This window comes from Podarcis raffonei, chromosome 2, assembly GCF_027172205.1.
Source record: "Podarcis raffonei isolate rPodRaf1 chromosome 2, rPodRaf1.pri, whole genome shotgun sequence".
NCBI classification, from domain to species: Eukaryota; Metazoa; Chordata; class Lepidosauria; order Squamata; family Lacertidae; genus Podarcis; species Podarcis raffonei.
Window position 1 is genome coordinate 107,872,736 of NC_070603.1, and position 26,738 is coordinate 107,899,473.

At 50.5% G+C, this 26,738-nt stretch overlaps 3 protein-coding genes across 7 annotated transcripts in view; 2 read left to right on the forward strand and 1 right to left on the reverse strand.

Annotated features, from left to right (window-relative positions):
• Positions 1-26,738, forward strand: part of GABBR1 (gamma-aminobutyric acid type B receptor subunit 1) — a 308,383-nt gene that overhangs the window by 253,305 nt on the left and 28,340 nt on the right. The window lies entirely within an intron of this gene.
• Positions 5,403-16,740, reverse strand: LOC128408893 (zinc finger protein 135-like). 2 transcript variants are annotated; one of them, XM_053378926.1, is made up of 4 exons: positions 16,352-16,740; positions 13,832-13,961; positions 10,657-10,761; positions 5,403-9,034 (listed from the first exon to the last, which is right to left on the reverse strand). In XM_053378926.1, the coding sequence occupies exons 2-4, from the start codon at positions 13,920-13,922 to the stop codon at positions 7,515-7,517; spliced, it is 1,716 nt and encodes a 571-aa protein (XP_053234901.1). In that variant the 5' UTR covers positions 13,923-13,961; positions 16,352-16,740; the 3' UTR covers positions 5,403-7,514. The 2 variants fall into 2 exon arrangements, with proteins under 2 accessions (XP_053234901.1, XP_053234900.1); XM_053378925.1 differs by having other exon boundaries at positions 5,403-9,037.
• LOC128408886 (zinc finger protein 345-like) lies at positions 15,966-25,813 on the forward strand. Of its 4 annotated transcripts, none has more exons than XM_053378908.1 (4): positions 15,966-16,138; positions 17,808-17,881; positions 19,024-19,098; positions 22,418-25,813. In XM_053378908.1, the coding sequence occupies exons 2-4, from the start codon at positions 17,848-17,850 to the stop codon at positions 24,676-24,678; spliced, it is 2,370 nt and encodes a 789-aa protein (XP_053234883.1). In that variant the 5' UTR covers positions 15,966-16,138; positions 17,808-17,847; the 3' UTR covers positions 24,679-25,813. The 4 variants fall into 4 exon arrangements, with proteins under 4 accessions (XP_053234883.1, XP_053234882.1, XP_053234884.1 ...); XM_053378907.1 differs by lacking the exon at positions 15,966-16,138 and adding an exon at positions 16,825-17,200; XM_053378909.1 differs by lacking the exon at positions 15,966-16,138 and adding an exon at positions 16,825-17,200 and having other exon boundaries at positions 22,466-25,813.

The following is a 26,738-nucleotide window of genomic DNA, read 5'->3' on the forward strand; positions in this document are numbered from 1 at the left end:
AGTTTGACCAAAGTGTGGGAGGCAGGGGAAGACAGGAGTGCCTGGTGTGCTCTGGTCCATGGGGTCACAAAGAGTCGGACATGACTAAACCACTAAACAACAACACGGGGCAACCCCCTAGTACCACAAGAGCCTCATGACCCGGAAAAACTGTCTGTGGAAGCGGACAAACGCCGGTTCCCTCAGCCTTTAAAGCAAGATGAGCGCCGCAACCCCAGAGTCATTCGTGACTGGACTGAATTGCCAGGTGTTCCTTTACCTTTACCTTTATTCCTGGTATGTCTCAGAAGGTACTTCAGGATCAGTCAATATGAATTTTTTAGAAGAGCCTCAGTGATAATGCAGGGGTTTGGTTGCATGTGCTATGATGAGCCACATGTTTAAAGCGCCAATATACTGCTTCAACCGTCGTGGCTTCTCCCCAAATAATCTTGGAAACTGTAGTTTGTTAAGGACCCACGTACCTACGGGACCGCCTCTCCTGGTATGCCCCACGGAGGACCTTAAGGTCCACAAATGACAACACTTTGGAGGTCCCAAGTTGCAAAGTGGCTAGATTGGTTGCAACTAGGGCCAGGGCCTTTTCAGTACCGGCCCCAACTTGGTGGAACGCTCTGTCACAAGAGACCGGGGCCCTGCGGGATTTGACATCTTTCCACAGGGCCTGCAAGATGGAGCTGTTCTGCCTGGCCTTTGGTTTGGACTCAGTCTGACCCTTATGTTTTCCCTCCCCTTACGGTTTTGATCCATGGGCTACTTTTAAAATGATGCTGCATTTTATATTGCATTGTAACCAAAATTTTTTAAATTGACCCCCCCCCCATGTGGTTTTCTTTTCGGGACGTGGGTGGCACTGTGGTCTAAACCACTGAGCCTTGGGCTTGCCGATCAGAAGAAGAAGAAGAGTTTGGATTTGATATCCCACTTTATCACTAGCCGAAGGAGTCTCAAAGCGGCTAACAATCTCCTTTCCCTTCCTCCCCCACAACAAACACTCTGTGAGGTGAGTGGGGCTGAGAGACTTCAAAGAAGTGTGACTGGCTCAAGGTCACCCAGCAGCTGCATGTGGAGGAGCGGAGACACAAACCCAGCTCCCCAGATTACGAGTCTATCGCTCTTAACCACTACACCACACTTGCGGTTTGAATCCCCGCAACGGGGTGAGCTCCCATTGGTTGGTCCCAGCTCCTGCCAACCTAGCAGTTCGAAAGCACGTCAAAGTGCAAGTAGATAAATAGGTACCGCTCTGGTGTTTCCGTGCGCTGCTCTGGTTCGCCAGAAGCGGCTTAGTCATGCTGGCCACATGACCCGGAAGCTGTACGCCGGCTCCCTCGGCCAATAAAGCGAGATGAGTGCCGCACCACACAGAGTCGTCCGCGACTGGACCTAACGGTCAGGGGTACCTTTACCTTTATTATGTTTTTATTGTAATTTTACTGGTGTTAGCCGCCCTGAGCCCAGCTCTGGCCGGGTATAAATAAAAATTATTATTATTATTATTATTATTATTATTATTGGTGCTGGGAGTTGTTAGGAGACCCTCACAGAGCTACAATTCCCAGAGTGGTTTAACTGTCAATCCCTCTTCACAAACACCCATTAGCCCTGCATAGCACCTTGATGGCCCTGCTCTGCCTACATGGTTGAAAGGCACTAATGTTTCTGAAGGCCAGTTGCTGGAAATGGCAGGAGGGGAGAGGGCTCTTGCGCTCGGATCCTGCTTGCGGGTTTCCCATAGGCATCTGGTAGGCCACTGTGAGAACAGGAGGCTGGCCCAGGTGGGCCACTGGCAGGCTCTTCTTTCGACATAAAAAGGACAGCTCGGAGACTTAACCATGACGTCGCCCATCCTTTCTATTTCCAGAGAAAACTGAGGAGAAAAACAGCTCTGAACATTGATCAAGATTTATTCGCTTTTATTCCCCTAGTCTATTTTATTCACAATACGTACGTACAAGTTCCTGCTCACTTCAGACACAGCTGGATCAGAAACGGACAAAAGGTCAGGACAGCCTACCACCAAATTCTCTCTAAACCCACACTTGGTTTCATCTAATCAGTTTGCTTGGTTGGACAGTGTTCTCGAAGCTACCAGCATGAGTTTGACCAAACTGCGGGAGGAAGTGGAAGACAGGAGTGCCTGGCATGCTCTGGTCCATGGGGTCACGAAGAGTCGGACACGAGTAAACGACTAAACAACAACAACAATCAGTTTGCTGAGAGTTGCTGCTGTCTGTGAGCGACCACTACACGCAAGGTGTGCCCTCCTCCTGGGGAGAAAAGCTGTTCTAATTTCTAACATCCTTCGAAAAGCTGTTCCATCTCTTCAAGATGATGGACGGGGCGGTTGGAGACACTGCAAAGCTGGCTGTAGGGGACACACAACCCACTTTCACCTGACTGTGGGGGCATCGTGGGAAGAAGGAAGGACTTGGAAGAGATGCTCCTGGACCACTTCTTGGTCCAGCTGGAAGTGGCTGGGGAGGCATTATAGCCTGCGGTTGCTAAGCAACTGCCAAGTGCTCCCTTCAACATTTGGCCTTGAGAGCAAAACAGTAAAGGGACAGGAAATCACAATGCACAACTCCTAAGTCCCAGTTAAGGAAGGCAGGTACAAGACAGTGAATGGCCTTTCTCCAGTGCTCAAGTATGCAGGGTTGTCCCTTCTTTGGAATAGCAGATATGACAGGTTTAGATCTCCCTTTAGTGTGCTGGGCTTTCTCCTTGGAAGTAAAAAGGATGGGAATTATGAAAACTTTTGCATCAGCTTTCGATGCAAGCCCCTTTTATTGTCCCTTAAGCAGCTGCTTGACCTGCAGTGGTTAGGATACCAGTGATGCTTCAAGAAGTGGATTTGCTGCATTAGCAGGGGGGTTGGACTGGATGACCTCTGAGGTCCCCTCGAACTCTATGATCAGGCGGTAGCAATGCTGTAACTCCGTGCCATGAACAGCTTCATGTGGCTGGTTTTGCAGGAAAGGGCCAAAGCTCAGTGGCTGAGCGTCTGTTTGGCATGCAGATTCCAGTTTTGATCCCTGGCACCTCCAGGTACGGCTGGGAGACCCCGGCCTGAAACACCTGGACAGCTGCTGCCAGTCAGTGCAGACAATACTAAACTAGATGGACCAATGGTCTGACTCCCATGTTCATCAGTTCTGATTACTAAGCCTTCATTAAAGGAAAAGGAGCGAAACAGGCTGGCTTATTTTTCTGGCCTGTTGCAAACCCTCAAAGATGAAATCAAGTATTTAAAACTGGCCTTTTCCTTCCTTACTTGGGCACCATGTATAATCTTAACACGCCTAAAAATCAACTCTTTGAGACCTTGGCTGGGGTTTCTTTCCCCCAGGAAAAACCTCTGATAGCAGACGGCATTCCGGTCAAATGAGGTCAGTTTGGTGTATACAGGTAGTAACGTTACAACAAGAGGTGTGGGAAGTGGTACAACGCAGGAAGAAATTGGGGCCGCGGGGCGTAGATATTCCCCAGGATACCAAAAACGGGTTCTTAACAACATCCAGTATGAAATCATTGTGCTGACGCAAGGAACGAAACGCACCATCACCACCCAAGTGAGATTCAAGGCAGTCCAAGGTCTTTTTGTGAGAGGGGTGTGTGTGTGTGTTTGTGTGTCTGTCTCAGGTCATCCTATGCAGAAAACTATCAAGGTAGTTCTGCAGGTAAGACTTTTTCCTGCTGTTTCCCATGGCCCCAAGAGTGACAGAACTGCCAACTGGCTTCCACCAGCCTCTTTATAAAGGGGCACAATGGGGTCTTACAAAGGGGTACAGAGCAGTCTGCTCCAGTTGCTCCAGTGGAACTGTTTTATACGGGATGCGAGAAAAGACCCCCCAAGCCTTCTACAACAGGAACTGCCCAGCTCCACGTAATATCCAATCCCTCGCTACGACATCGCTCCGATCTACTTCTTTATCTAATCTACCCACCTAATCTATTCCCTCCCTCGCAGCCCAATCCAAAATCCATTGAAATAAAAGTCGGAGATCTGACTTAAATGTTGCAACGAAATATAGCCCTTTGTCTTAGGGCTCTAGAAGGTTGATTACTAGCAGTTCCAATTCAAAGGATCGTAGAATCATAAATGGTAGAGTTGCAAGGGCCCCCCTCCTTTGGTAATCCTCATAGAACTCTAGCCCAATGGTAATAATAATAATAATAATAATAATAATAATAATAATAATAATAATAATTTTCATTATTTATACCCTGCCCATCTGGCTGAGTTTCCCCAGCCACTCTGGGCGGCTCCCAATCGAGTGTTAAAAACAATACAGCATTAAATATTAAAAACTTCCCTAAACAGGGTTGCCTTCAGAATGGTTGCCATTAATTTGATTTTGAATTGATTTTAGAATGAATTGATTTTTGAATTGATTTTAGAATGCTGTGTTACTTTTATTGTTGTCAGCTGCTGGGGAGGGCAGGATATAAATAAATAAATAAATAAATAAATTATTATTATTATTATTATTATTATTATTATTTAGTCCAACCCCCTGCAATGCAGGAATATTGGTAATGGCTTAGAAAGATCCTGGAGAGCAGGAAGCTAGGCTAATGATACATTCTGCAAAAGGTAAAGCTGGACTGTACTTACTTGAAGGATGGAATCCACATTTATGCATATAGAAAACTAGGATGTCAGGGAAGAGAGTTTAGCCTAGTCATTCCCCTGATCTGCTAGTTTTCTTGGTGCAGGGATTTTTATTCATGATAGACATGAATAAAGACATGGAACCTCTTACTTGGAGCCTGAAGTGTTAAAAGTCCAGGAGGACATTCTACCATGTTCTGCTGATTGTATAAACTAGTCCTAAATGTCTATGGTTGCTATATTTTAACGCAATTAGGCAGAGCTGTCTTGGAACCAAGCACAAAAACTTGTGAAATGTTGGCAATGACAGCTCAGATCAGGTTTGGAATGGCCATGGAATAGAACAGAGTCTATCCATGCTGGAAAGCAAAATTAGAATGAGGCGGTAGAATGGATTGTACCACATCACGCTGGTGGTGGGGGGAGATTTTTGGTTAAGCCTTTTTAATAGGAGACATTTCAGTACAGTGGTACCTCAGGTTAAGAACTTAATTCGTTCTGGAGGTCCATTCTTAACCTGAAGCACCACTTTAGCTAATGGGGCCTCCCGCTGCCGCCACATGATTTCTGTTCTCATCCTGAAGCAAAGTTCTTAACCTGAAGTACTATTTCTGGGTTAGTGGAGTGTGTAACCTGAAGCGTCTGTAACCCGAGGTACCACTGTACTACAAACTTAAAACGGGTGAACAAGCACAGCTTCCTCAACAGACCTTGGCATTCCACAAGGGAGCAAGAGGTCAAAACCTCCCCAAAACTTCAGTTTCCAAAGTCACCTTGCTGGGAAAACTGCTTTGCAACTCGCTTCATTTTTTAGGTAAAATACAGCCATGGATCAAAACGGGCAGTTTTCAGGTTAGAGAAATTGCTAGTGTGAACCTAAACACAAATGGAGGCACAGACCGTCGTGTTAAGATAAGAAAATCTGTGGTGTGTTGCTTACTTTGCACAATAATTCTGATTCTGGGAGGGTTGGTCTCCCTTCCCCACCGCTTGAATCTGGTGGCAGGGGTAGGAACACTGGTGGGAACAGAGCAGCCATCTTGCCCTTTCCACAGGGCTCCTCTGCAGCGGCACCATTGGATAATTTTATACTCTGCACTTCATGAACTTATGTGAGCCCCTCTTTTGATGGTCACATGTATCATTTCACTTGCTTCAACCAACCCTGCCATGGCTGAGGGAACTCTTCCTCATTCTGCTGAGCAGAATCCTAGAGACCTGGCCCCAATCCTGCCTTGACACTGCTCTTGTAAATGGAACGGCCGCATGACAGTCGGTAACTCAAGTGGGTTTACTCTGAGTGGGACTAGCATTGGTGACAACACCATATTGACAACTGAACTGGGATGAGTGCCATTTGCGTTTTCCACCCTCAGGAAGAAAAATAATTTAGGCCAGGCCTGTTGGAGGCAAAATATGACTTGGGCAGGGCTGCATATCCAGAGTAGCTAACATATGGCCCTTCAGAGATGTTGATGGACTACAATTCCCATCATCCCTAACCATTGGCCATGCTGGCTGGGGATGATGGGAGTTGGGAGTCCAACATCATCTGGTGTGTGTGTCTGTCACTGTTTAAAACAGGTTTCCTCAAACTCGGCCCTCCAGATGTTTTTGGCCTACAACTCCCATGATCCCTAGCTAGCAGGACCAGTGGTCAGGGATGATGGGAATTGTAGTCTCAAAACATCTGGAGGGCCGAGGTTGAGGAAGCCTGGTTTTAAGCCTTCTGTACCACAGAAATGGGACTCTTGTGATCTTCCTATTGAGGTCTTCCGGATGTTGTGCCACAGCAATTCCCATTAGCCCCAGCCAGCAGGGCCAGCAGTGAGGGATGATGGGAGTTGGAATCCAACATCACCTGAAAGGCCAACCATCTGTGTCCTACGTGACTTCCTGTGGTGCTGGCTGCCACCCTCCTCTTCCTACTTTGGCTAGGCCTGGTCCAACCCTTCTCCAAATCCTCACCAAAAACGCTCTTGGAAATAAAAAAACTGAATATTGTGCAGTCGCAGAATCAGCTTTGCAAGCCTTGTGCGATTTTCACGATTTGTTCTGGTGAAGAATTGCCTTCCTTTCTTTCGTGCTGCTGCGACTGTGCCTTTGGCCTGGCGTGCAGATGCACCCAGACCATCTCCACCGGCCCTTTCCTCTTCCGCAAGGACAGCGTGCGCTACTTGAAGCACAAATCACACAGCTTACCCTCAGGAACGGAGGATCCAATGGCAGCCATCTTGAACTCAAAGGAGAGCAGCTGCAAAGCAGCAGTGGCAGGTGAAGAACGTATTGGAGAAGGTCAGGTGGGTGCAGAGGCAGCTTCTGGATTGGACAGAACGTTTTCACAGGCAGAGAGTGTGCCTGATGTAAAGATCAGTGGGACCTGAAACTCCACCTATGCTTATGCTGACCCGAATCAGTCCAGTAGGGACGTCATGGGTTGATTCCAAAGTAGCGCTACGCAATTGCTCCATCAACACAAGGATTTTCACTTGCGCAAAGTAATGTTCTCTTCCTCTCCTCGCACCCCCCTAAAATTGCTTTAGGGGGTCTCCCAACTCTCCGGAGAAATTTGGGAAGAAAAATAATAATCAATTTATTACTTGTACCTCACCCTGCTGACCTGGGAAGGGGTGCGCAGTGGCAGGGAAAAGGAGAACGCCGCACAAACCCTCCTGCTAACGGAACGAGAGAACGGGATACTGCCCCATTTTACTTCCTTCGTACCTCCAGAACGCAAAGCGCACTCGCCCCTACCAATGGACTTTGGGCCGGGCCTTTACACCTAGGGAAACAACACCTGGGAAGCACTGAACGTCTGCTGGCCGTGGGCAGGGCCCCCGTCTGACCCCCCAGCACAAAGCCTAGCGCTCTCGCTGCCGGGCGAACCGGCCTCAGCGCCTTAGCATGGGACAAGCTCCTTGCGCTGTGTAGAAGCCGGCATGAGGACAGTCTCCCCTGCCCGGTGGGCATGGCTGCGGAGGTGGCGGTAGAGATGTTCTGTGTCGCGGAAGCGGCGCCTGCACTGGGGGCAGGGGTACGGCCTCTCGCCCGCATGCGTGTGTTGGTTCTTGAGCAGAGAGGAGGCGGCAGAGGCGGCGCAGGGCTTCCCGCAGTCCCCGCAGGCCCGGCCGGGGAGCGGACCGCCATCCGGTTCTAGGTGGTGGGTGTGTTGGTGCCTCTGGAAGTGCAAGGTGCTGTTGAAACTCTTGCCGCAGTCCGGGCAGACGTGGGGCTGGCCACCGGCGTGGGTGCGCTGGTGTCGGTAGAGGTGGGAGGTGCGCCCAAAGCGCTTGCCGCAGTCCGCGCAGGAGTAGGGCCTCTCGCCCGTGTGGATGCGCCGGTGCCTCTCCCAGTGGGAGCTCCAGGTGAAGCTCAGCCCACACTCGCCGCAGCGGTAGGGCTTGTCGGCCGACAGGTGCAGCCGGCGGTGTTGAGCCAGCTGGCCCCGCGTGCCAAAGCTCTGCCCGCACTCCCCGCAGCCGTAGGGCTGTTCGGCGGTGCCGTGCAGCCGGCGGTGTTGGGCCAGCTGCGAGCGCCCGCCGAAGCTCTGCCCGCACTCGGCGCACTGGTGGCTCTGGTCCCCACCCATCAGGTGCAGGCGCTGGTGCTTCACCAGAGCCAGCCCGTCAGCGAAGGCCTTGCCGCACAGGGTGCACTTGTAGGGCTTGCGCCCACGGTGCGTGCGCTGGTGCTGGTCAAAGTGCAGCGTGGTACTGAAGCTGCGCCCGCAGTAGGTGCAGATGTAGGCGCGGGTGACGCTGGCCGCCGCACTGGTGCCGTGCGTGCGCTGGTGCCGGTAGAGGTGCGAGCTGCGGCTGAAGCGCTTGCCGCACTCGTCGCATGGGTAGGGCTTCTCGCCGGTGTGGATGCGCAGGTGGCGGGCGAAGTGGGAGCTCCACGAGAAGCTCTTGCCGCAGTCGCCGCACTGGAAGGGCAGGCGCCCGGTGTGCAGGCGCTGGTGGGTCACCAGCTCCGTGTTGCGGCGGAAGCAGCGCCCGCACTCGGCGCACTGGTAGGGCAGCCCGCGGCTGGGCATCAGGGAGGGGGCAGGGGCCGGCGGCTTGGCGCCAGCGCTGGCGTGCGCCCGCTGGTGCCGGTAGAGGTTGGAGCTGACGTTGAAGCTCTTGCCGCAGTCGCCGCAGCGGAAGGGGCGCTCGCCCGTGTGCGTGCGCCGGTGCTTGCTGTAGTGCGAGCTGCAGCTGAACACCTTGCCGCAGTCCTCGCACTCGTAGCCCTTCTGCAGGACCATGAGGGGAGGCCCCTCCCGCGCCAGGACCTTGCCGCCGCCCACTTGCTGCACCACCCTCCAGTGCAGGCTCTGGCAGTTCCCGGCCTCCAGCTGCACCACTGCAGGGCTGTCGTGCTGCTGGACATCTTCCTCGTCGCTCTCCTCCTCCTCTTCACTGCCCAGTCCCTCGACTGCTGGGAAGACACAGAGGAAAAGAAATCTCCCTTAGGACAGTCAGCACATTGAAGGAGCAGGCAAAGCTCGAGGAAAATATAAGCCTTGCTAAGGATTCCTTCAAAACTCAGCTTTCAGGTGGTGGTGGTAATAATAATAATAATAATAATAATAATAATAATAATAATAATAATTACAGTGGTACCTCGGGTTAAGAACTTAATTCGTTCTGGAGGTCCATTCTTAACCTGAAACTGTGCTGAACCTGAGGTACCACTTTAGCTAATGGGGCCTCCCGCTGCCGCTGCACTGCCGGAACACGATTTCTGTTCTCATCCTGAAGTAAAGTTCTTAACCCGAGGTACTATTTCTGGGTTAGTGGAGTCTGTAACCTGAAGTGTCTGTAACCTGAAGTGTCTGTAACCCGAAGTACCACTGTATTGTTGTTGTTGTTGTTGTTGTTATTATTATTATTATTATTATTATTATTATTTTCCCTTAGCCACGCTGGGCGGCTTCTAGCATATACAGAAACACAATAACATTAAAAGCTTCCCTATACAGGGCTGCCTTCGGGTGTCTTCTAAAAGTTGTGTGCAGTGGTACCTCTAGTTACGAACTTACGAACCAGAGGTCCGTTCTTAACCTGAAACTGTTCTTAACTAGAGGCGGGCTTTCACTAGTGGGGCCTCTTGCTGCCGCTGTGCTGCCGGCACACGATTTCCGTTCTCATCCTGGGGCAAAGTTCTCAACTTCAGGTATTCTTCCAGGTTAGCGGAGTTTGTAACCGGAAGCGTTTGTAACCTGAGGCGTTTATAACTCGAGGTACCACTTGGTTCTTGAACTTAATCCATTCCGGGAGTCCAAGGCGCAGCTTCTGATTGGCTGCAGAAGCTTCCTGCACTTAACTGCAGTAGTCGAAACAAAATAAAAAAATTCCTTCCAGTAGAGCCTTAGAGACCAACTAAGTTTGTTATTGGTATGAGCTTTCGTGTGCATGCACACTTCTTCAGATACACTCATGAGCACACGAAAGCTCATACCAATAACAAACTTAGTTGGTCTCTAAGGCTCTACTGGAAGGAATTTTTTTTTTAATTTTGTAACACCTCTGTGTGACACCTTTGCCGAAGGAGCTGATCTGGCTGCCAAAATGTTGCCCGTCCAAGTTTAAGGTTTTGCTTTTTGTATACAAAGCCACATAACAGCTTGGGACCAGGGTTTTTAATAGTCACATGATCCATAACTGAAATAACTAATTAAATAAATCACAACAGCAATAATGAGGTGCTGCCTTCCTCCAGGTGCAAGGCAACAGCACAACCAACACTCAACAGGGCACTAAATGTTAAGTGGCTCGAGTAAATGAGCCAAGTGACATGTTTCAGGAGAGGGCAGAAGAACAGGAGGGTCCAATGCCAACCTGCCAAATAAAAATATCTCCTTTACCCTAGGTAAGGTGTCCAGTTAGATCTCAGGCGCAAAAGAAAACCCATCAATCAGCCTTCGTCTCTGCAGTACCATTGTTTGGCCTGGTCCATATTCTCACACTTCTTGCCTCCAGGAGACTACAGATGAAGAGAATCGGTTGGCCCTGTCAAAGAAAAAGATTGGGGTCCACTGAAAGTGCACTACTCACCTAAGGTGGCTCTTCGGGCATTCTCCCTATTAATAGATGCCGGGACACAAGTTTCCTCATCTTCTTCTACCAGGAAAATCTCATTGGGTTTGGGACTTGCAGGTCCTACATAAAGAAGGAAAAACAGGCTATATCAAAGCTATGATACTTCCGCCTTGCTTAATACCATGCTATAATACCACACAATACCATATAATACTAACTACTCTATTCCGAACTTAAAAATGGAAAACGTAATGCTGGTGGTCAACAAAAGAGGTTTAGAGGCTGTCTCAAGGCAATTTTTAAAAAATGTAGTATAAACACTAACAATTGGGAAAAATTGGTCTGCGAGCGCTCCAGTTGGAGAACAGCCTTTACCAAATGTGTAATGGGCTTCAAAATGTGGTGTAGTGTGGCGCAGTGGTTAAGAGCGGTAGTCTTGTAATCTGGGGAACCGGGTTCACGTCTCCGCTTCTCCACATGCAGCTGCTGGGTGACCTTGGGCCAGTCACACTTCTTTGAGATCTCTCAGCCCCACTCACCTCACAGAGTGTTTGTTGTGGGGGAGGAAGGGAAAGGAGATTGTTGGCAGCTTTGAAACTCCTTCGGGTAGTGATAAAGCGGGATATCAAATCCAAACTCATCAAAGATGCTCAAACTCAGGACACAAGGGAGAAATGTGCTAAGAAGAAGGCACGCTTGGCAAATCCACACTGTGATCAATTCCCGCCCGGAAACCAATGTCCCCACTGTGGAAGGACGTGTGGATCCAGAACTGGCCTCCACAGTCACTTACGGACTCACTGTTAAAACCATGTTTATGGAAGACAATCTTACTCGGCTACGAGTGATCGCCAAAAAACAAGAAGAATACCATGCTATAATATATATTATTGGTTTTTTCAAAGTGATCATCAAAACACAACTCCCCCATCTAACGTTAGTGCTGTGCTGCTTTGTCCTACCCTCTTCCTCACACCAAAACAGCAGCAGCTGCACAGCTATAAACCACTTGCTGACCCACCGCAAATCTGTGTGATTTACAGGAATAAAAATGCTGCAGGGGTGAGGAGCAGGAAGGAGCGGCTCTCGTCAGCCCCAAGCATCATCAGGGATGGTGGGATTTGTCATCTAATAATATCTGGAGAGCCCTGGGTCTCTCATTCCTGTGCACTGTATTCATTTGTTTGGATGATGCATAACCGTTTCTTAAATCTGAAGCCAACCTATTATTTTCTAACACATTTTCACTTTTGGGTATGCTGTCCTAGGCTGCCTGAGAGCCCACAATGGATGGGGCAAGTTTTGGCAAAAAGATTTCCATTAAAGGGTCAAAGAAGAACCAACCACCTTCCCCCATATACGCCCAACTTGACTCCATCAATATATGGAAATGACACATTTAGAAGTGCCACATAATGTGAGCTCCGCACTTGCGAGGAATCAATCCTTCAGTGTGGAACTCCCTGCCCATTGATATGAGGCAGGCACCTTCACTATATTGTTTTCAGCACCTGTTAAAACCCTTTTTTGTTTAGCCAAGCCTACCTACAGCATCTTAAAAAGTAGAGACATCGCTTTGCCAGCAAAGGTCCGTATAGTAAAAGCTGTGGTTTTCCCAGTAGTGATGAATGGAAGTGAGAGCTGGACCATAAAGAAGGCTGATCGGCAAAGAATAGAAGCTTTTGAATTATGGTGCTGGAGGAGACTCTTGAGAGTCCCATGGACTGCAAGAAGATCAAACCTCTCCATTCTGAAGGAAATCAGCCCTGAGTGCTCACTGGAAGGACAGATCCTGAAGCTGAGGCTCCAATACTTTGGCCACCTCATGAGAAGAGAAGACTCCCTGGAAAAGACCCTGATGTTGGGAAAGATGGAGGGCACAAGGAGAAGGGGACGACAGAGGACGAGATGGTTGGATAGTGTTCTCGAAACTACTAGCATGAGTTTGACCAAACTGCGGGAGGCAGTAGAAGACAGAAGTGCCTGGCGTGCTCTGGTCCATGGGGTCACAAAGAGTCGGACACGACTAAATGACTAAACAACAACAAACAACAACAACAACCTATGTATGTACATTTGACATATACTTTTAATATTATTTTTTTAATATTATTTTGTAACGTATTTTTAACTGCTCGTTTTATTTATATTCTGGTTTTTTTTTAGGCCAGCCCTGTTTTTAACACCCAATTTTACTGTTATTTCTAACGTATATGTTTTGTTTTATGTATACCACTTAAGAGGTTTTGATGATCAAAGGGTATATAAAACCTATTAATAAATATAAATTAATAAAAGCAGTTATGGCTGCCTTTGTTATCTTCCCATTTGACCTTGCAAACAAACATTTTTTTTAAAGCCATACAAGTTCAGAATTTAAATAAGTTTATGCACTATGATAAGGCAAAGATTCTAGTTACTGCACTAATTCTTCCAAGAGTTGTCAGCACTGTTAATTACTTACTGCCTTCTAAGTCACACTGCAGCTTCTGAACAAGCCTCCCCTACAGGCACAACTTGGAGGTTGCTCAGAGACTCTTTAGAACATAGGTAGGCAAACTAAGGCCCGGGGGCTGGATACGGCCCAATCGCCTTCTAAATCCGGCCCGCAGATGGTTCAGGAATCAGCATGTTTTTACAGGAGTAGAATGTGCCCTTTTATTTAAAATGCATCTCTGGGTTATTTGTGGGGCCTGCCTGGTGTTTTTACATGAGTAGAATGTGTGCTTTTGTTTAAAATGCATCTCTGGGCTATTTGTGGGGCGTAGGAATTTGTTCATTTCCCCCCAAAAAATATAGTCTGGCCCCCCACAAGGTCTGAGGGACAGTGGACCAGCCCCCTGCTGAAAAAGTTTGATGACCCCTGCTTTAGAACATGCAGAAAGAAAGAAAGTACAGTGGTGCCTCGGGTTACGAACTTAATTCATTCCGGAAGTCTGTTCTTAACCTGAAGCGTTCTTAACCCGAGACGCACATTCCCTACATAGGCCTCCTGCAGCCCCGGAAGCAGATTGCATTCGAATCCTGGGGCAAAGTTTGCAACCTGGGACACCTACTCCCAGGTTTGTGGAGTTCTTAACCCAAAGCATTTGTAAGCAGGACTGTTTGTAACCCGAGGTACCACTTTACTGCTTCTGGGCTCTGCAACATGGCGTGTTTTAGTTGGGGATCTTCTGAAGGAGATACTTACTCAGTGCCACCAGACTGTCACAGGTCTCCTGGTGAGCTTCCCTGTAAACGGGCTTCTGATTCGGATCTGCAACTAGCCACGCATCCTCCATGATCTGATGCCAAGCCAGGTCCTAGCAAGCCACAGGCTCCTAAAAACAAGACAATCGTTCCATCCATGAAACACACATGTAGCCCCTGCTAAGCTAGTATTCTCCTGCTTGCTCAAGCCTAATAACCAGAGCAGAGTAGCAATATCACATCAGTCTAGTGTTTAATGGCAGTTTGCAAATTAGCCTCTCTCTTTTTTAACACACACACACAAATATTGAGCTACCGCCTTGTAATTTGGTCTCAAGGGAGTCACAGAGAGAATGCTATAATTATTTGTGGGAGTAAATTATATCTGGAGCTCAAACACTGGGCCAGACTTTGGGCTCTAAATTTTCCTAAAATAAATACCACTGTTAACCTACACATAGTTATTGTGGAATACCTCACTTTACCTAAAAGTGCGTCAGGTATTGAGTACAATTTACTGCTCTTTAGCCATCCTGACTCTATGGCAGAAAAGTTAAACACCTTAAGGCAGTGATGGGTTATCTAAGGCCTTCTAGATGTTGTTAGACTCCCATCATCCCCAGTCCAGTGGTAAAGGAATGATGGGAGTTGGAGTCCGACAACATCTGCAGGGAACCAAATTCCCTATCCTTGACTTTGGAGGTAGGCATCTATGATACCCCTTGCACTGGTCCAGCTGCCAGGATGTCAGGAGCCAATTCACGCACATGGGCACTCATCACTTGCTAACTGTGGATAGCCATCCGGTGACGACTTGTGTGAATAAATTATCACACACGGAACTTCCAAGGCACCTTGCATGACCTCAAACACAGTCAGTTTGCACAGACAGCAGGAGATCTTTATATTCATGATAGCCAAGTGATGGAGAAATAAGGGAATGCACAGGTCAGTGTTAACCAGCCCTTAAATCCTCCTGTATTTCGGAAACCAGTTTCCTGACTTTTTTAAGAGGGACTGTCCTCATCAACCGTAAGCAAACAAGGACCATGGTTACAGCATACATTTAAAGCACCACAATGCCACTTTAAACAGATTCCCCCAAGGGATCCTGGGAACTGTAGTTTGTTAAGGGTGCGGAGCGTTATTAGGAGAGCCCTTTCCCCCCACTCAGAGCTACAATTCCCAGAGTGGTTTAACAATCAATCCCTCTTCCTAGAGAGCTCTGGGAAATGGCACCAACCCACACCTATTGTGACCTTCCAAGTATCTGACAACTTGTTGCAGTTTCAAACTGGAAACCCAACCTATGAGTTGCTGTTGGATCCATCAGCCCCAGCCAGCATGTCCAATGGTTAGGGATGATGGAGAGTGCAGCCGCAGATCCCCAATCCATATGTGGCTGCGCTCCATGGAGCTTTCTACGCCGACAGCAGCAAGAGTTGGGACCATGGAAGGAGGGGAGATGTGCGATATCTGGTGTTACTATACACAGCCAATTGCAATTAGACTTTGCTATGCATATAAACTCCCTGGAAAAGACCCTGATGTTGGGCAAGATTGAGGGCACAAGGAGAAGGCGACGACAGAGGACGAGATGGTTGGACAGTGTTCTCGAAGCTACCAGCATGAGTTTGACCAAACTGCAGGAGGCAGTGGAAGACAGAAGTGCCTGGCATGCTCTGGTCCATGGGGTCACGAAGAGTCGGACACAACTAAACAACTAAACAACAACATGCATATAAACCCTGCAAATCCCCCAATTTAGGATGAGATGGGCATCAACTCAGGGATTTCCCTCAAGCCAAACCTCAAACGTCCCATTTCAAGGGCTCCTCTATCCACTGCACAATGATGGATCTGGCTTAAGGACATCTCCTTCCCTTCTCAGTAAGATCCGTGAAGCACACCCCTCTTATTCCCATTTCACAGAAAGGGAGAAACTGAGGCTGACTTTCCTAAGGCCACTCAAGCCAAGCGATTGCAATAAACACTGGCATATCATTTCCAAATACTGTAATATTGTTTTATTTCTTCCGATTTTTTTTTAAAAAGCGGGGATCTGAGGACGAATAGGAATTTTCAGGAGGAGACTTTACAACCCAAGGAGTGCGTGCGGCACAGCAGCAAAGCTGGAAGCTGCACAAAGGAGCTCTCTAGCAAGGCAAAGAGGATCGGCCCTGAGGGCAATTTTGTTTTGTCTGCGCTCATCTTTCGAAAGCACCTGGGAAACTTTTAGACGAAACAGAATCGCCCACCACCTTCCGCCCCCGGGACTGATTGGTCCATTGTTCCGTTCGGCCACCAGGTAACCGAATCCATCCCTTGCGCGAGCGTAAAAGGATCAGGTGTCAATTGTTGTTGTTTTTTAAAGGAGCGGTTCTGGATCCAGCTACCCCACCCCACCTCCTTCCACTTCTTCCACCGCTGATCCACTGCCCCCTCTCACCCCATGCGTCGACCCCGGGGGAGATAATGGGTGTCTTTTCGCACGGGGGTCGCCACCAAAAAATGCATTTACCTGATAAGTCCGGTTCAGGAGCGAGGGGTGGGGGTAGAAAAAGGAGACGATCTGCAGATCCCGAGCCGGGGGTGCTGAATATAAATCTGCTCTGGGGTGCCGATCCGAACAATTCAAACAATGAGAAAGTCCCTGCGTGGCTCGCGATCTTTATTAGAGGCCCTTTCGTGGCGGCGCGAGGACCCCACCAGCCTTTTGTGACAGGGAGGGGGGACTCCCCCCCCAAAAAAAAAAAACAGCTGGCGATCTGCAACGGAGGCAGCTCGGTTACTGCGTGCAGCTTAGGAGCCGCTTGCAAGGACGGAGGCAGCCCCTTCCCACCACGATTTCTGGTCCTCTCCACCTCCTCCTCCTGTCTCTCTTTTCTTTATGATTCTCCAATCCGCCGCCCCCCCTTCCAGCCGCCTCCCCCTCCTCCCCGGAGCCTTCCTGCCTCCCCCTCCCCTCCTCTCCAGCATCAGATCCCAAGCACCCCCAGCCTTGCTCCAGCCCCTTCCTGTGTCCATGCAATAGCAAGCCGGTCGGCAACCGATCGCGGTTTCATTGTGGGGTTTGTGCGCCTTGCAAGATCCTGGGGTGAAATCTACCAGAGTGAGACCCACCCTGCTCCACTCCTCGCCAAGAATAAGAAGAATATTGCAAAGGCTCTCACTCCTGAACCCTTAAAGGAGGAAGAGAAGGCACAGAGGGAACCCAGGCGAAGTGCAGTCAGGATGGGTAGGGAAGGGAGTGACTCCGGATCGGGCTCCGCTTTCGGGCCCCTAGGGTCGACGGCGCGCCCGGTGTCGGGCGCCTCCGATTAGAAGCGGACCCGGATGCGGCAGAGACAGACACCGCCCGGTTCAGTGGGTAAGGCTAGCAGACTATATATATATATATATATATATATATATATATATATATGTTCACATCATTCTATGCTCAGTGGTCGGGCAGCTGTCTGGCGTGCAGAAGGGCGCGGGGTTCAATCCCTGGCACCTCTGCGCAGGGCTGGGAATCATGTCCCCCGCCTGAAAAGCTCTGGAGAGCCGCTGCCAGTCAGTGTCGGGGATACTGTGCTAGGTAGCACAAGGCAGTTTTCCATGAGCTTGTGCGCCTGTGATCCTATACACACAGAGACCTGATGCTGGATTAAAGAAGGGATCGGAAACACCTGGAGGAGAGCCACAGGCTCCCCAACTCTGATTTCTTTGGATGCTACCCTTCTATTAGATCGAAATTCAAAGGATGACAGTCGCTGATCTCCAGTTCCTTAAAGAGGTGTGCACCTGGAAGAAGGAAGCACAAAGGCAATTTGAAGGCAATTTTAGGGGAGTTTGGTTGCGACACCCTGACATGGTTGTTAAGGGCCTGGTTTGGGTGGAAGGATAATGGGCACCAGAGAGTGTTGTTTTTGCAAGAGTTAAGGTCACCTGCAAAAAAAGGTGGGTGACTGCGCCTTCTTCTTGTCCTCCAGGTGAGATGCTGCAGGGGCTATTCTGCATCCCAGCAACAACATGCAGGAGAACTATGAGAATGTGATCTCTCTGGGTAAGGCATCACCAAAACAATTCAAAGCATTCAATATTGGCATGTCCACATTTATAGCGTGCACAGTATCTCGCCTGTTAAACAAAGGGTGTCCAACATGGTACCCTGCAGATGTTATTAGACTACATCTGTATTGTACGGGGTTGGACTAGAGATGATCCTTGTGATACCTTCCAACTCTGTGGTTCTGATTCTGTTATTCCAACTTCCCGAATCCCCAGCCGTAACTCCCCGAAGGCCAAGGATGGTGGGGATTTGTGGTCCAGCAACCTAGCAGTTCAAAAGCACGTCAAAGTGCAAGTAGATAAATAGGTACCACTCTGGCGGGAAGGTAAACAGCGTTTCCGTGCGCTGCTCTGGTTCGCCAGAAGCGGCTTAGTCATGCTGGCCACATGACCCAGAAGCTGTATGCCGGCTCCCTCGGCCAATAAAGCAAGATGAGCCCCGCAACCCCAGAGCCGGCCATGACTGGACCTAATGGTCAGGGGTCCCTTTATCCTTACCTTTAACCTCTGGAGTGCACCATGTTGGCTACTCCTGCTGAGAACTGATTTGTAATCTGTCTCATCATACCTAACATTTCCATTGTTTGGGACATCGTTTCAAAAAGCGTTCTACGAATTGGAAACAACTTACTTATCAAATAAACAGAGTCCACTTTGCTTTTCCTCCCCTGTTTTTCCTCCAGTTCTGCCATTGCACAGATTCTGAAAACGTCTCCATCCAGGCCAAACCATTCATTTCATCTATGGCTCAACAGTAAGATGCCATTTAGAAGCCGTTAAGGGCCTTTTGTTGTTGTTGCAGTTAGTAGATTTCATACCAGTGCAAAGCATTTTCAGACCTCTTCCCAGAACTGTACCTCTTGTAAAATGGACAGGGGTCTTCTAACCATCCTCAACGCCCTTAACAAAAACTACAGCTCCCAGAATTCTTTGGGGGCGAAGCCACGTCTGTTTAAAACAGTGTCATGGTTCTTCAAATGTCCAGCGTGAATGTGGCCCAGTGGGTGGAAGTGGCAGGCTCTTGAATCCTAAAGGTGGTGGAATGTCTCGGTTGGGAATTACTGGGTAACCAAAGCCCTGCATCTAATTTCCTTTCCAATTGCATCTTCCCCCTCTTTTTCCGGCATGACCGCACAGCGGAGGAAATTGCAATCAGCTGGCCCCGGATCACCGCGTTTGCCGAGTCTCACAGAAGAAGAGGGTTGGCACCTGGTAAGTCAAGTGTCCGGAGAAGAAAATGGAGGCTGCGGAGCAGGTTGGTGTTGGGACTCCAACACCCATCAACCCAGCCACTGTGGCCAGTGATCAGGGATGATGGGAGTTGTAGTCCATCAACACCTGGAGGGAACCAAATTCCCCTTCCCTGATGCAGAGCTTGCATCCGTGTTCCTCTTGGCCACAGAAACAGGATACAGCAGAATTTCTGAACGGGTATCCTGAGCATGCCTGGGCATGATAAGGTGACCATGGCTTCCTGAGCGACTTGTGCTTCCAGTGTAATGTGCGGTATGGAACTGCGCATCTCACACATCTTGACCGCCACAGCTTGTTGTGTATATTTGTAGGGTGGTATCTCACTGTGGGGACGCGGGTGGCTCTGTGGATTAAACCACAGAGCCTAGGACTTGCCGATCAGAAGGTCGGCGGTTAGAATCCCCACGACAGGGTGAACACCCATTGTTCGGTCCCTGCTCCTGCCAACCTAGCAGTTTGAAAGCACGTCAAAGTACAAGTAGATAAATAGGTACTGCTCCAGCAGAAAGGTAAATGGCGTTTCCGTGCGCTGCTGGTTCGCCAGAAGCGGCTTAGTCATGCTGGCCACATGACCCGGAAGCTCTACGCCGGCTCCCTCGGCCAATAAAGCAAGATGAGCGCCACAATCCCAGAGTCGGTCATGACTGGACCTAATGGTCAGGGATCCCTTTACCCTTTTTATCTCACTGTGAGGGAGGTGAAGTTTCTCCTTCACACACTACAGAAGATCTTCTTCACTAAAAGTAGGGATGCAGGGAGCTTGTGTTCCTTCAGATCCTGCTGGACTCCAACAGCCCCTGACCATTGGTCATGCTGACCAGATCTATGGGGAGTCTTAACAAAATCTGGAGGACCACTGGCTTGGTGAAGGGTATCACTGATCAGGATAGATCAATGGTATCTGTTCTACTTTTTTGTGCTTCTCATGGCATGATGCTTATTTGTAGAGCTGTGGTAGTTTTCAAACTACATCAAGAAACTAAGAAGAGCCTTCTGGATCAGACCAATGGCCCATCTAGCCCAACACACTGTTCTCGCAGTAGGCAGCCAGCCAGATGTCTGTGGGAAGTGTAGCATGCAGGACCTGATTACAAGAGGACCCAGGAGTTTTTCAGTGAGAGGGTCAGGCAGGACCGGTCCTATCATTAGGCAGAGTGAGACACCCAAGTAGCAGGTTCCGGGGGACAGGGAGTCACACCCAAGTATTGGAGGATAGGGCTAGGTGTGCCCTATGCGTGAGTTGTCTGTTGCCTCAGGTGTGGGCAAATTTGTCTTGTTCCTATAGGTGGAAATGGGAGGGGCCGATTAAAAATACATTAAAATGTCATACATTAAAAACTTCCCTGAACAGGGCTGCCTTCAGTGGTCAGATAGTTGTTTATCACTTTGACATCTGATGGGAGGGCGTTCCACAGGGCAGGCACCACTACCTAGAAGTCCCTCTGCCTGGTTCCCTGTAGCTTTGCTTCTTGCAGTGAGAGAACCACCAGAAGGCCCTTGGCGCTGGACTTCAGCATCCGGCAGAACGATGGGGGTGGAGACGCTCTTTCAGGTATACTGGGCTGAGGCCGTTAATGCAGATGATAGGCTCAGTATGCCTGTTCAGGGTGGGGGCATATGAGCGGTCTGTGAGCCCTAGATACCTTCCGAATTGCTCCAAAGCCAAATCAGGGTCTGCTGAAAAGAGAGACAGGAAGCAAGGAAGAGCAACAGAAGTCTTAAGGGGAAAGGATTCCAAGCAAAAAAACCTTCCCTTCAAAGGCCATCTGGCAGCAAGGGCCTCAACTACCTGTGAAGGAGTTGGGTTGAGCAACATGTACTTAAGGCCCCCCCCAAAAAAATTGAGGTTCCCCCCTCCCCAGGAATTGCACAGGGAGAAGCAAGGTGGAGGCGAAGGAAATCGGATACAGATTTTATGGTTGCTAGGCAATTACTCTTTCTTTGCAGTTCCTCTTTAATTGCTTCCAGATATCCACCAACTTGCTCTGGGAGCACACAGAGGAGATGATCTGCTGGGCTCGGGTCTGTTGTGGAGCCTCCGTTGATGTCAGTGGCAAACTCACAACAGAGCAAACAATCCACTCAGCAAGGCAGACCAGGATTGCCCTGTGTGCTTCTGTCAGCGGGCTGGAAAGAGACTGGGGCTGGTCTGGCAACCAAAGAAAACTGTGGGCCCAGAGGACTGCAACATGTGGGAGTTGCAGCCAAAGAAAGAAACACCACCCCAACAGCTTGCTGTGTGGGATGGCTTAGGCCATTTTACAGATGGGAATATTGAGCCTGAAGGAGAGGGACTTGGCCAAAGACTTGAGCCGAGGTTTGAACCCAGGTTCCTGCCTAGCCCTTGCTCTCTCCAGCCATCCCTCTGGGTTTTTCCAAAGAGCAAAAAATGGGGAATGGATAGCTGAGCACAGCATAGCAGAGGAACACTTAAGCATGGTTTTATAGATTAACAATACAGCATTTATAATCACATAATGTGACTTTTGCTGCAATGGTGAGGTTTAGCTTATTTTTTTTAGTTGCTGCTTTGCTCATAGTGTGTTCTGACTTCAATTGTTTTAATTGTTTTGTATGATTTATGCTGTAATTGTGAGGATGCTGTATTCTGTTGCTGTTGTTGATTTTTTTGTCAGCTGCTTTGGGACTCATCTGAATGAAAAGCAGCACAGAAATACAAATCAATCAATTAATCAATGATGGCCGTATGAGAAACATTGGGGAACCTCCGGCTTAAGAGCCAAATGTGTGTGGGGGAGCCAACATCTCTGCCTGGCCCTCTGGGCTCTCCCCAGACCACACTCATCTCTTCGCTCTCTCCTTGAGAAGTTTTGCCTTGTGTTGAACTCTGCCTCTTGCTTGCCTGAATGGGGTGTGTGTGTGTGTGTGTGTGTGTGTGTGTGTGTAGAACTAGCCTACTAAATAAAGGGAAACTTAACATTACTTGCTCCTCCCATTTTTGACTGGCCCCACCCAGCACTGGCAAGTGGCCCCTGAAGGTTGCCCATGAATGGCTGGAACAAGGTCCTCCACCCCTTCTCCATGGAACTGAATGCCATCTGCTGGTGGGGTAACAGCAGGGGAGGCCTGCTCCCCTGCTTGGGGGCGTCCTGGAGGCATCTCCTTGCCCAGTGTGGGGTGGTGGGCCAGATGGAGATTTGGTCTCCCTCTCTTCTGTGCAGGAGGCGGTTGGGGGAGGAGGAGGGCAGGGGTCTGCCGGGGGGAGCGATGAGTTGTGGCTCACCCATGACGGCCTTTTCAATTCCCTTCTCCCAAGTTTCCTTTCCCAGACCTCAGCAGTTACTGGATTCTCTCGTTGTTCCAGCAGATGATGGGATGGTGAGTGAGAATGAGAACGGGAACGAAGAGGAGGAGGCACCGCAGGACGGAGAAGGAGAGGGCAGAGGGGATGTTGCCGTTGAGAAGGTGGAGGCCCAAAAGGATCTCCTGCCGGAGAACACCAAAGAGCCTCTTGAGCCTGAGCTGAAAGCCAGCGAAGAAGGCCCAGACCAGGTGGCCTTGGATGAGCGGCCGAGGAAGCCCCTGGGGAAGAGACAGGCCAAGTCGAGCGTCCACCGTGCTTTCAAGAAGTTCTCCTCACGCAACCACCACCACGGCCTGCTGGGCCACACCGGTCGGTGCCACAGCTGCGGCAAGGGCTTCGGCTTCGGAAAGCGCTCCCGGCTGCACGGCGCCGCCGGCCTGGAGAAGCCCTACAAGTGTGGCGAATGCGGAAAGGGTTTCCGGCTGCACTCCACCCTGGCGACCCACCAGCGCCGCCACACCAGCACCAAGCCCTACCGCTGCGCCGAGTGCGGCAAGAGCTTCAGCGTCGGCTCGGCCTTCATCCAGCATCAGCGCACCCACTCCGGCAAGCGGAGCGGGCCCGGTCCAGCCCGGCCCTGCGAGTGCAATGTGTGCGGCAAGAGCTTTGGGCTCCCGGCCCACCTCATCAAACACCAGAAGCAGCACCTGGAAGAGAAGCCCTACAAGTGCCAGGAGTGCGGCAAGGGCTTCAACTGGAACTCTCACCTGGAGCGCCACCGCCGCATCCACACTGGAGAGAAGCCGTATGTCTGCGAGGACTGCGGGCGTGCTTTCGCCTGGAGCTCCCACCTGGAGCGCCACCGGCGGACGCATTTCGGTGGGCTCCAGAAGGCCTCGTCATGCAGCTGTTGTTTGGCTGCGGCCGCGGCACCGGCCAGCAAAGCCAGCGCCAAACCCTATCGGTGTGATGACTGCGGCAAAGGCTTCAACAAGAACGCGGCCCTGTCCAAGCACCGCCGCGCTCACCATGCCGCAGAGAAGCCCTATGTCTGCCAGGACTGCGGCAAGAGCTTTGGTCTGAATGGCGCCCTGCTGCAGCACCGGCGGACACGGCACCCGGACGACTCGGCCAAGCCGTACGCCTGTGGCGACTGCGGCAAGAGCTTTGCCTGGAGCTCCCACCTGGACCGACACCGGCGCATCCACGCCGGCGACAAGCCCTACCGCTGCGAGGACTGTGGGAAGGGCTTCTCCCAGAGCTCCCACTTGGAGCGGCACCAGCGGGTGCACAGGAGCGCCGAGCGCCCGCCATGCCGCTGTGCCGAGTGCGGGTTCGCTGGGGCGCGGCGGCAGCGGCGGCGAGGGGCCCTGCTGGCCTGCAAGTGCAGCGACTGCGGCAAGAGCTTCCTGTGGCGGCGCCCGGCCTGCAGCGAGTGCGGGAGGGGCGGTGGGGAGGGCGTGCGGCACCAAGGGACGCAGACGGGCGAGAAGCCCTACTCCTGCCTGGACTGCGGCAAGTGCTTCGCCCAGAACTCGGCTCTGGCCAAGCACCGGCGCATGCACACCGGGGAGAAGCCGTACAAGTGCGCCGAATGCGGGAAGAGCTTCGGCGTCCGCTCCAACCTGCTGAAGCACCAGCGCACGCACCTGGGCGAGAAGCCCTACAAGTGCGCCGACTGCGGCAAGGGCTTCATTCAGAAGTCTGACCTCACCAAGCACCGGCGCATGCACACCGGGGAGAAGCCGTACCGCTGCGACGCCTGTGGCAAGTGCTTCAGTGTCAGCTCCAATCTCATCAAGCACCAGCGCATCCACCTGGGCGAGAAGCCCTACGCCTGCGGGGAGTGCGGCAAGGCCTTCATCCAGCGCTCTGAGCTCACCATCCACCAGCGCACCCACACCGGGGAGAAGCCATACAAGTGCGGCATCTGCGGCAAGTGCTTCAGCCGCAGCTCCCACCTCAACCGGCACCAGCGCACCCACAGCAACGGCAAGGCCTCGGCCGGCAGCGCCGGGACGGCCCACACCACCCTGCTGGCCGCCAGCCCTGCCAAACCTGCCGCTCCCCTGCCCGCCTCAGCCTTCTCAGCCTCCTTCGCTTCACCTGGGCCCCTGCCCGCCCTGCCTGCCTTCCCTGCTTCTCCATCGTCCCTCCCGATCCCTTCTTTGGACCTGCCCTGGGCCCTGTCCTTTCCCTCCAGGAGCTTCCCGCACCCCTCCTTCCCTTCACCTGCCCCTTCAGGGGCCCAGGCCTCATCTCTGATCAACTAGCTTCTCCTCCTTCCAAAAGTCGTTGGACTTTGGCTCCCCTCAGCCCCAGAACCAGCATGACCAGTGGTCAGGGGGTGATGGGAGTTGTAGTCCAGCAGGATGGGGAAGGCTGCTCTCCGCACTCTGTTATCCCCCCTTTTCCTGAGGAACTGGGACTCTCTTTTCCCTGGTGACACAGTTCATAGGCTTCATGTGTTGCCCTTCCTGCTCTCTGTTCCCTCTGATCAGGCCCCATAACATCCTCCCTGTTGCCTTCCTGCCCTGCTTGGGGGCTTCTTAGAAACACCTGGTTATCCTCTGTGGGGAACAGGATGGTGTACTAGGTGGGCTTTTGGTCCAATCCAGCAGGACTTTTCTTAACGCTCCTCAGCATGGCTTCAGGTGTTTGCCTCAGAAATCGGCCATATTCTGTTCCGTCCCCTTCTGCTCAGTGCCCTTTTCCAGCTGCCTCATCTTCTCAGCTAGGTTCTTCCTTGGGAGGAGACATTCCAACTCCTTTGTTTCTTACTCCTTTGCTGTCCCCCCTGATTGCCCTCCATTTTGTTTCCCTCCATTTTGTTCCGCTGCTGTTGTGGTGTTCATGCTTGTGAATTACCCACTCTTGTGCCTTGTTCTGTCCAGAACTTGTTTTTCTCATTTGCATCGCAAATCTCTTATGTATTTTCCAGGCTTTATCCATTTTATGCCATATATACAAACCCATACATTCACGCACCCAGTGCTGTTTTTTCTAGAAAAAGGGGTGTCAGAACTCACCATGAACACCTCCCGTGTTCTCTTAGAATGGCAATGGCGCTGACCTGAGAGATCCTGGAATTGAGTTCTAGCGAGATCCAGCTGAAAAAATCTCTACATGCACCCAGTCACCCACCCATATAAATATGTGCCCATACACACACATCTCCTCCTCCTCCTCCTCCTCCTCCTCCTCTTCTTCTTCTTCTTCTTCTTCTTCTTCTTCCCTGCCCTTCACCCTAAGGTCCCAGGGTGGGTTACAACAATTAAACCACAATATTAATATTATTATTATTATGCAAATAAGTTTTTTAATAGTTTTCCAAAATTGCCCCAATAATAGCCAGATTGCAACAATATCAGTTAATTAAACCACGATATTAAAATCAGTTTAAAGCAACTTCACAATTGCAGGTCTAAGGTGTTTTCTTAAAATATACACCTCAGGTGTCAGAAGCCAGGTGTGTCAGGCATTCACCGGAAGCTGTATAGGGAAGTTTGTGGGTGCATCTCGGTGGGCTGCGAGTTCCACAACTTATGGGCTGCCACAGAAGATGTGGCCCACCCGCCCTAAGCCTCGGAGGGTGGTAGAACAGCCAAGAGGGCTTCCTCGGCCAAACTTAACACCTGAAGGGATCTGTCAGGAAGGAGGTGGTCTTTCAGGTATTCAAGGCCTGAGTCCACACACACACATAACATAAGTAGAGAGAGATTCTAGTACCAGACACCGACAACACACTCCTGCCAATCTCTTGCTTTCATTTGATTAATACGCTCGAAGGTTTTGCCCATTTTTGTTCTGAGATATCTGCTATTCTAGTTCCTTGGTGACGCTGGAAAATGTGACCTCTGGATCAGTCCTGCATGCATGTCATTATGTTGCTGTGCCAGTGGCTTTTTGTAGATGTTGGATCCGCCCCATTTCCTCTTATCTCCTGTGCCCTCTCTGCTTTCTAGCTTGTAAGCTCTTCAGAGACAAGGTCAGGCTCAGGGTCTGGATTATAAGAATGCAAGAAGAGTCCTGCATTAGGCCAAAGGCTCATCTAGTCCTTTTCTCGCAGTTGGCCAACCAGATGCCTATGGCATCCTCACAAGCATGGCATGGGTGCAATAGGCCTCTCCTCACCTGTGATGCCCAGCAGCTGATACTGAGAGGCAGACTACCTTTGAGGGCACTTTATACCTGAGGAGAGACTCTACTTCAGTGGCAGGAGGCCTGCTTTACATGCCAAAAGGTAATGGGTTCAAATTCCTTGCAACTCTTATTTTTAAAAGGTTCAGGAAGCAAGGGAGTAGGGAAAGTCCCTCTGCCAGAGACCCCAGAA

Coding starts and splice junctions, on each gene's coding strand:
- LOC128408893 (XM_053378925.1), bottom strand. CDS start 13,922: ATGGAGGATGCGTGGCTAGTTGCAGATCCGAATCAGAAGCCCGTTTAC. Junction 10,762..13,831: donor TGACAGTCTGGTGGCACTGA/GTAAGTATCTCC, acceptor TTCTTTATGTAG/GACCTGCAAGTCCCAAACCC. Junction 9,038..10,656: donor TGCCCGAAGAGCCACCTTAG/GTGAGTAGTGCA, acceptor GTGTCTTCCCAG/CAGTCGAGGGACTGGGCAGT.
- LOC128408886 (XM_053378908.1), top strand. CDS start 17,848: ATGCAGGAGAACTATGAGAATGTGATCTCTCTGG. Junction 17,882..19,023: donor TGAGAATGTGATCTCTCTGG/GTAAGGCATCAC, acceptor ATGACCGCACAG/CGGAGGAAATTGCAATCAGC. Junction 19,099..22,417: donor AAGAAGAGGGTTGGCACCTG/GTAAGTCAAGTG, acceptor CCTTCTCCCAAG/TTTCCTTTCCCAGACCTCAG.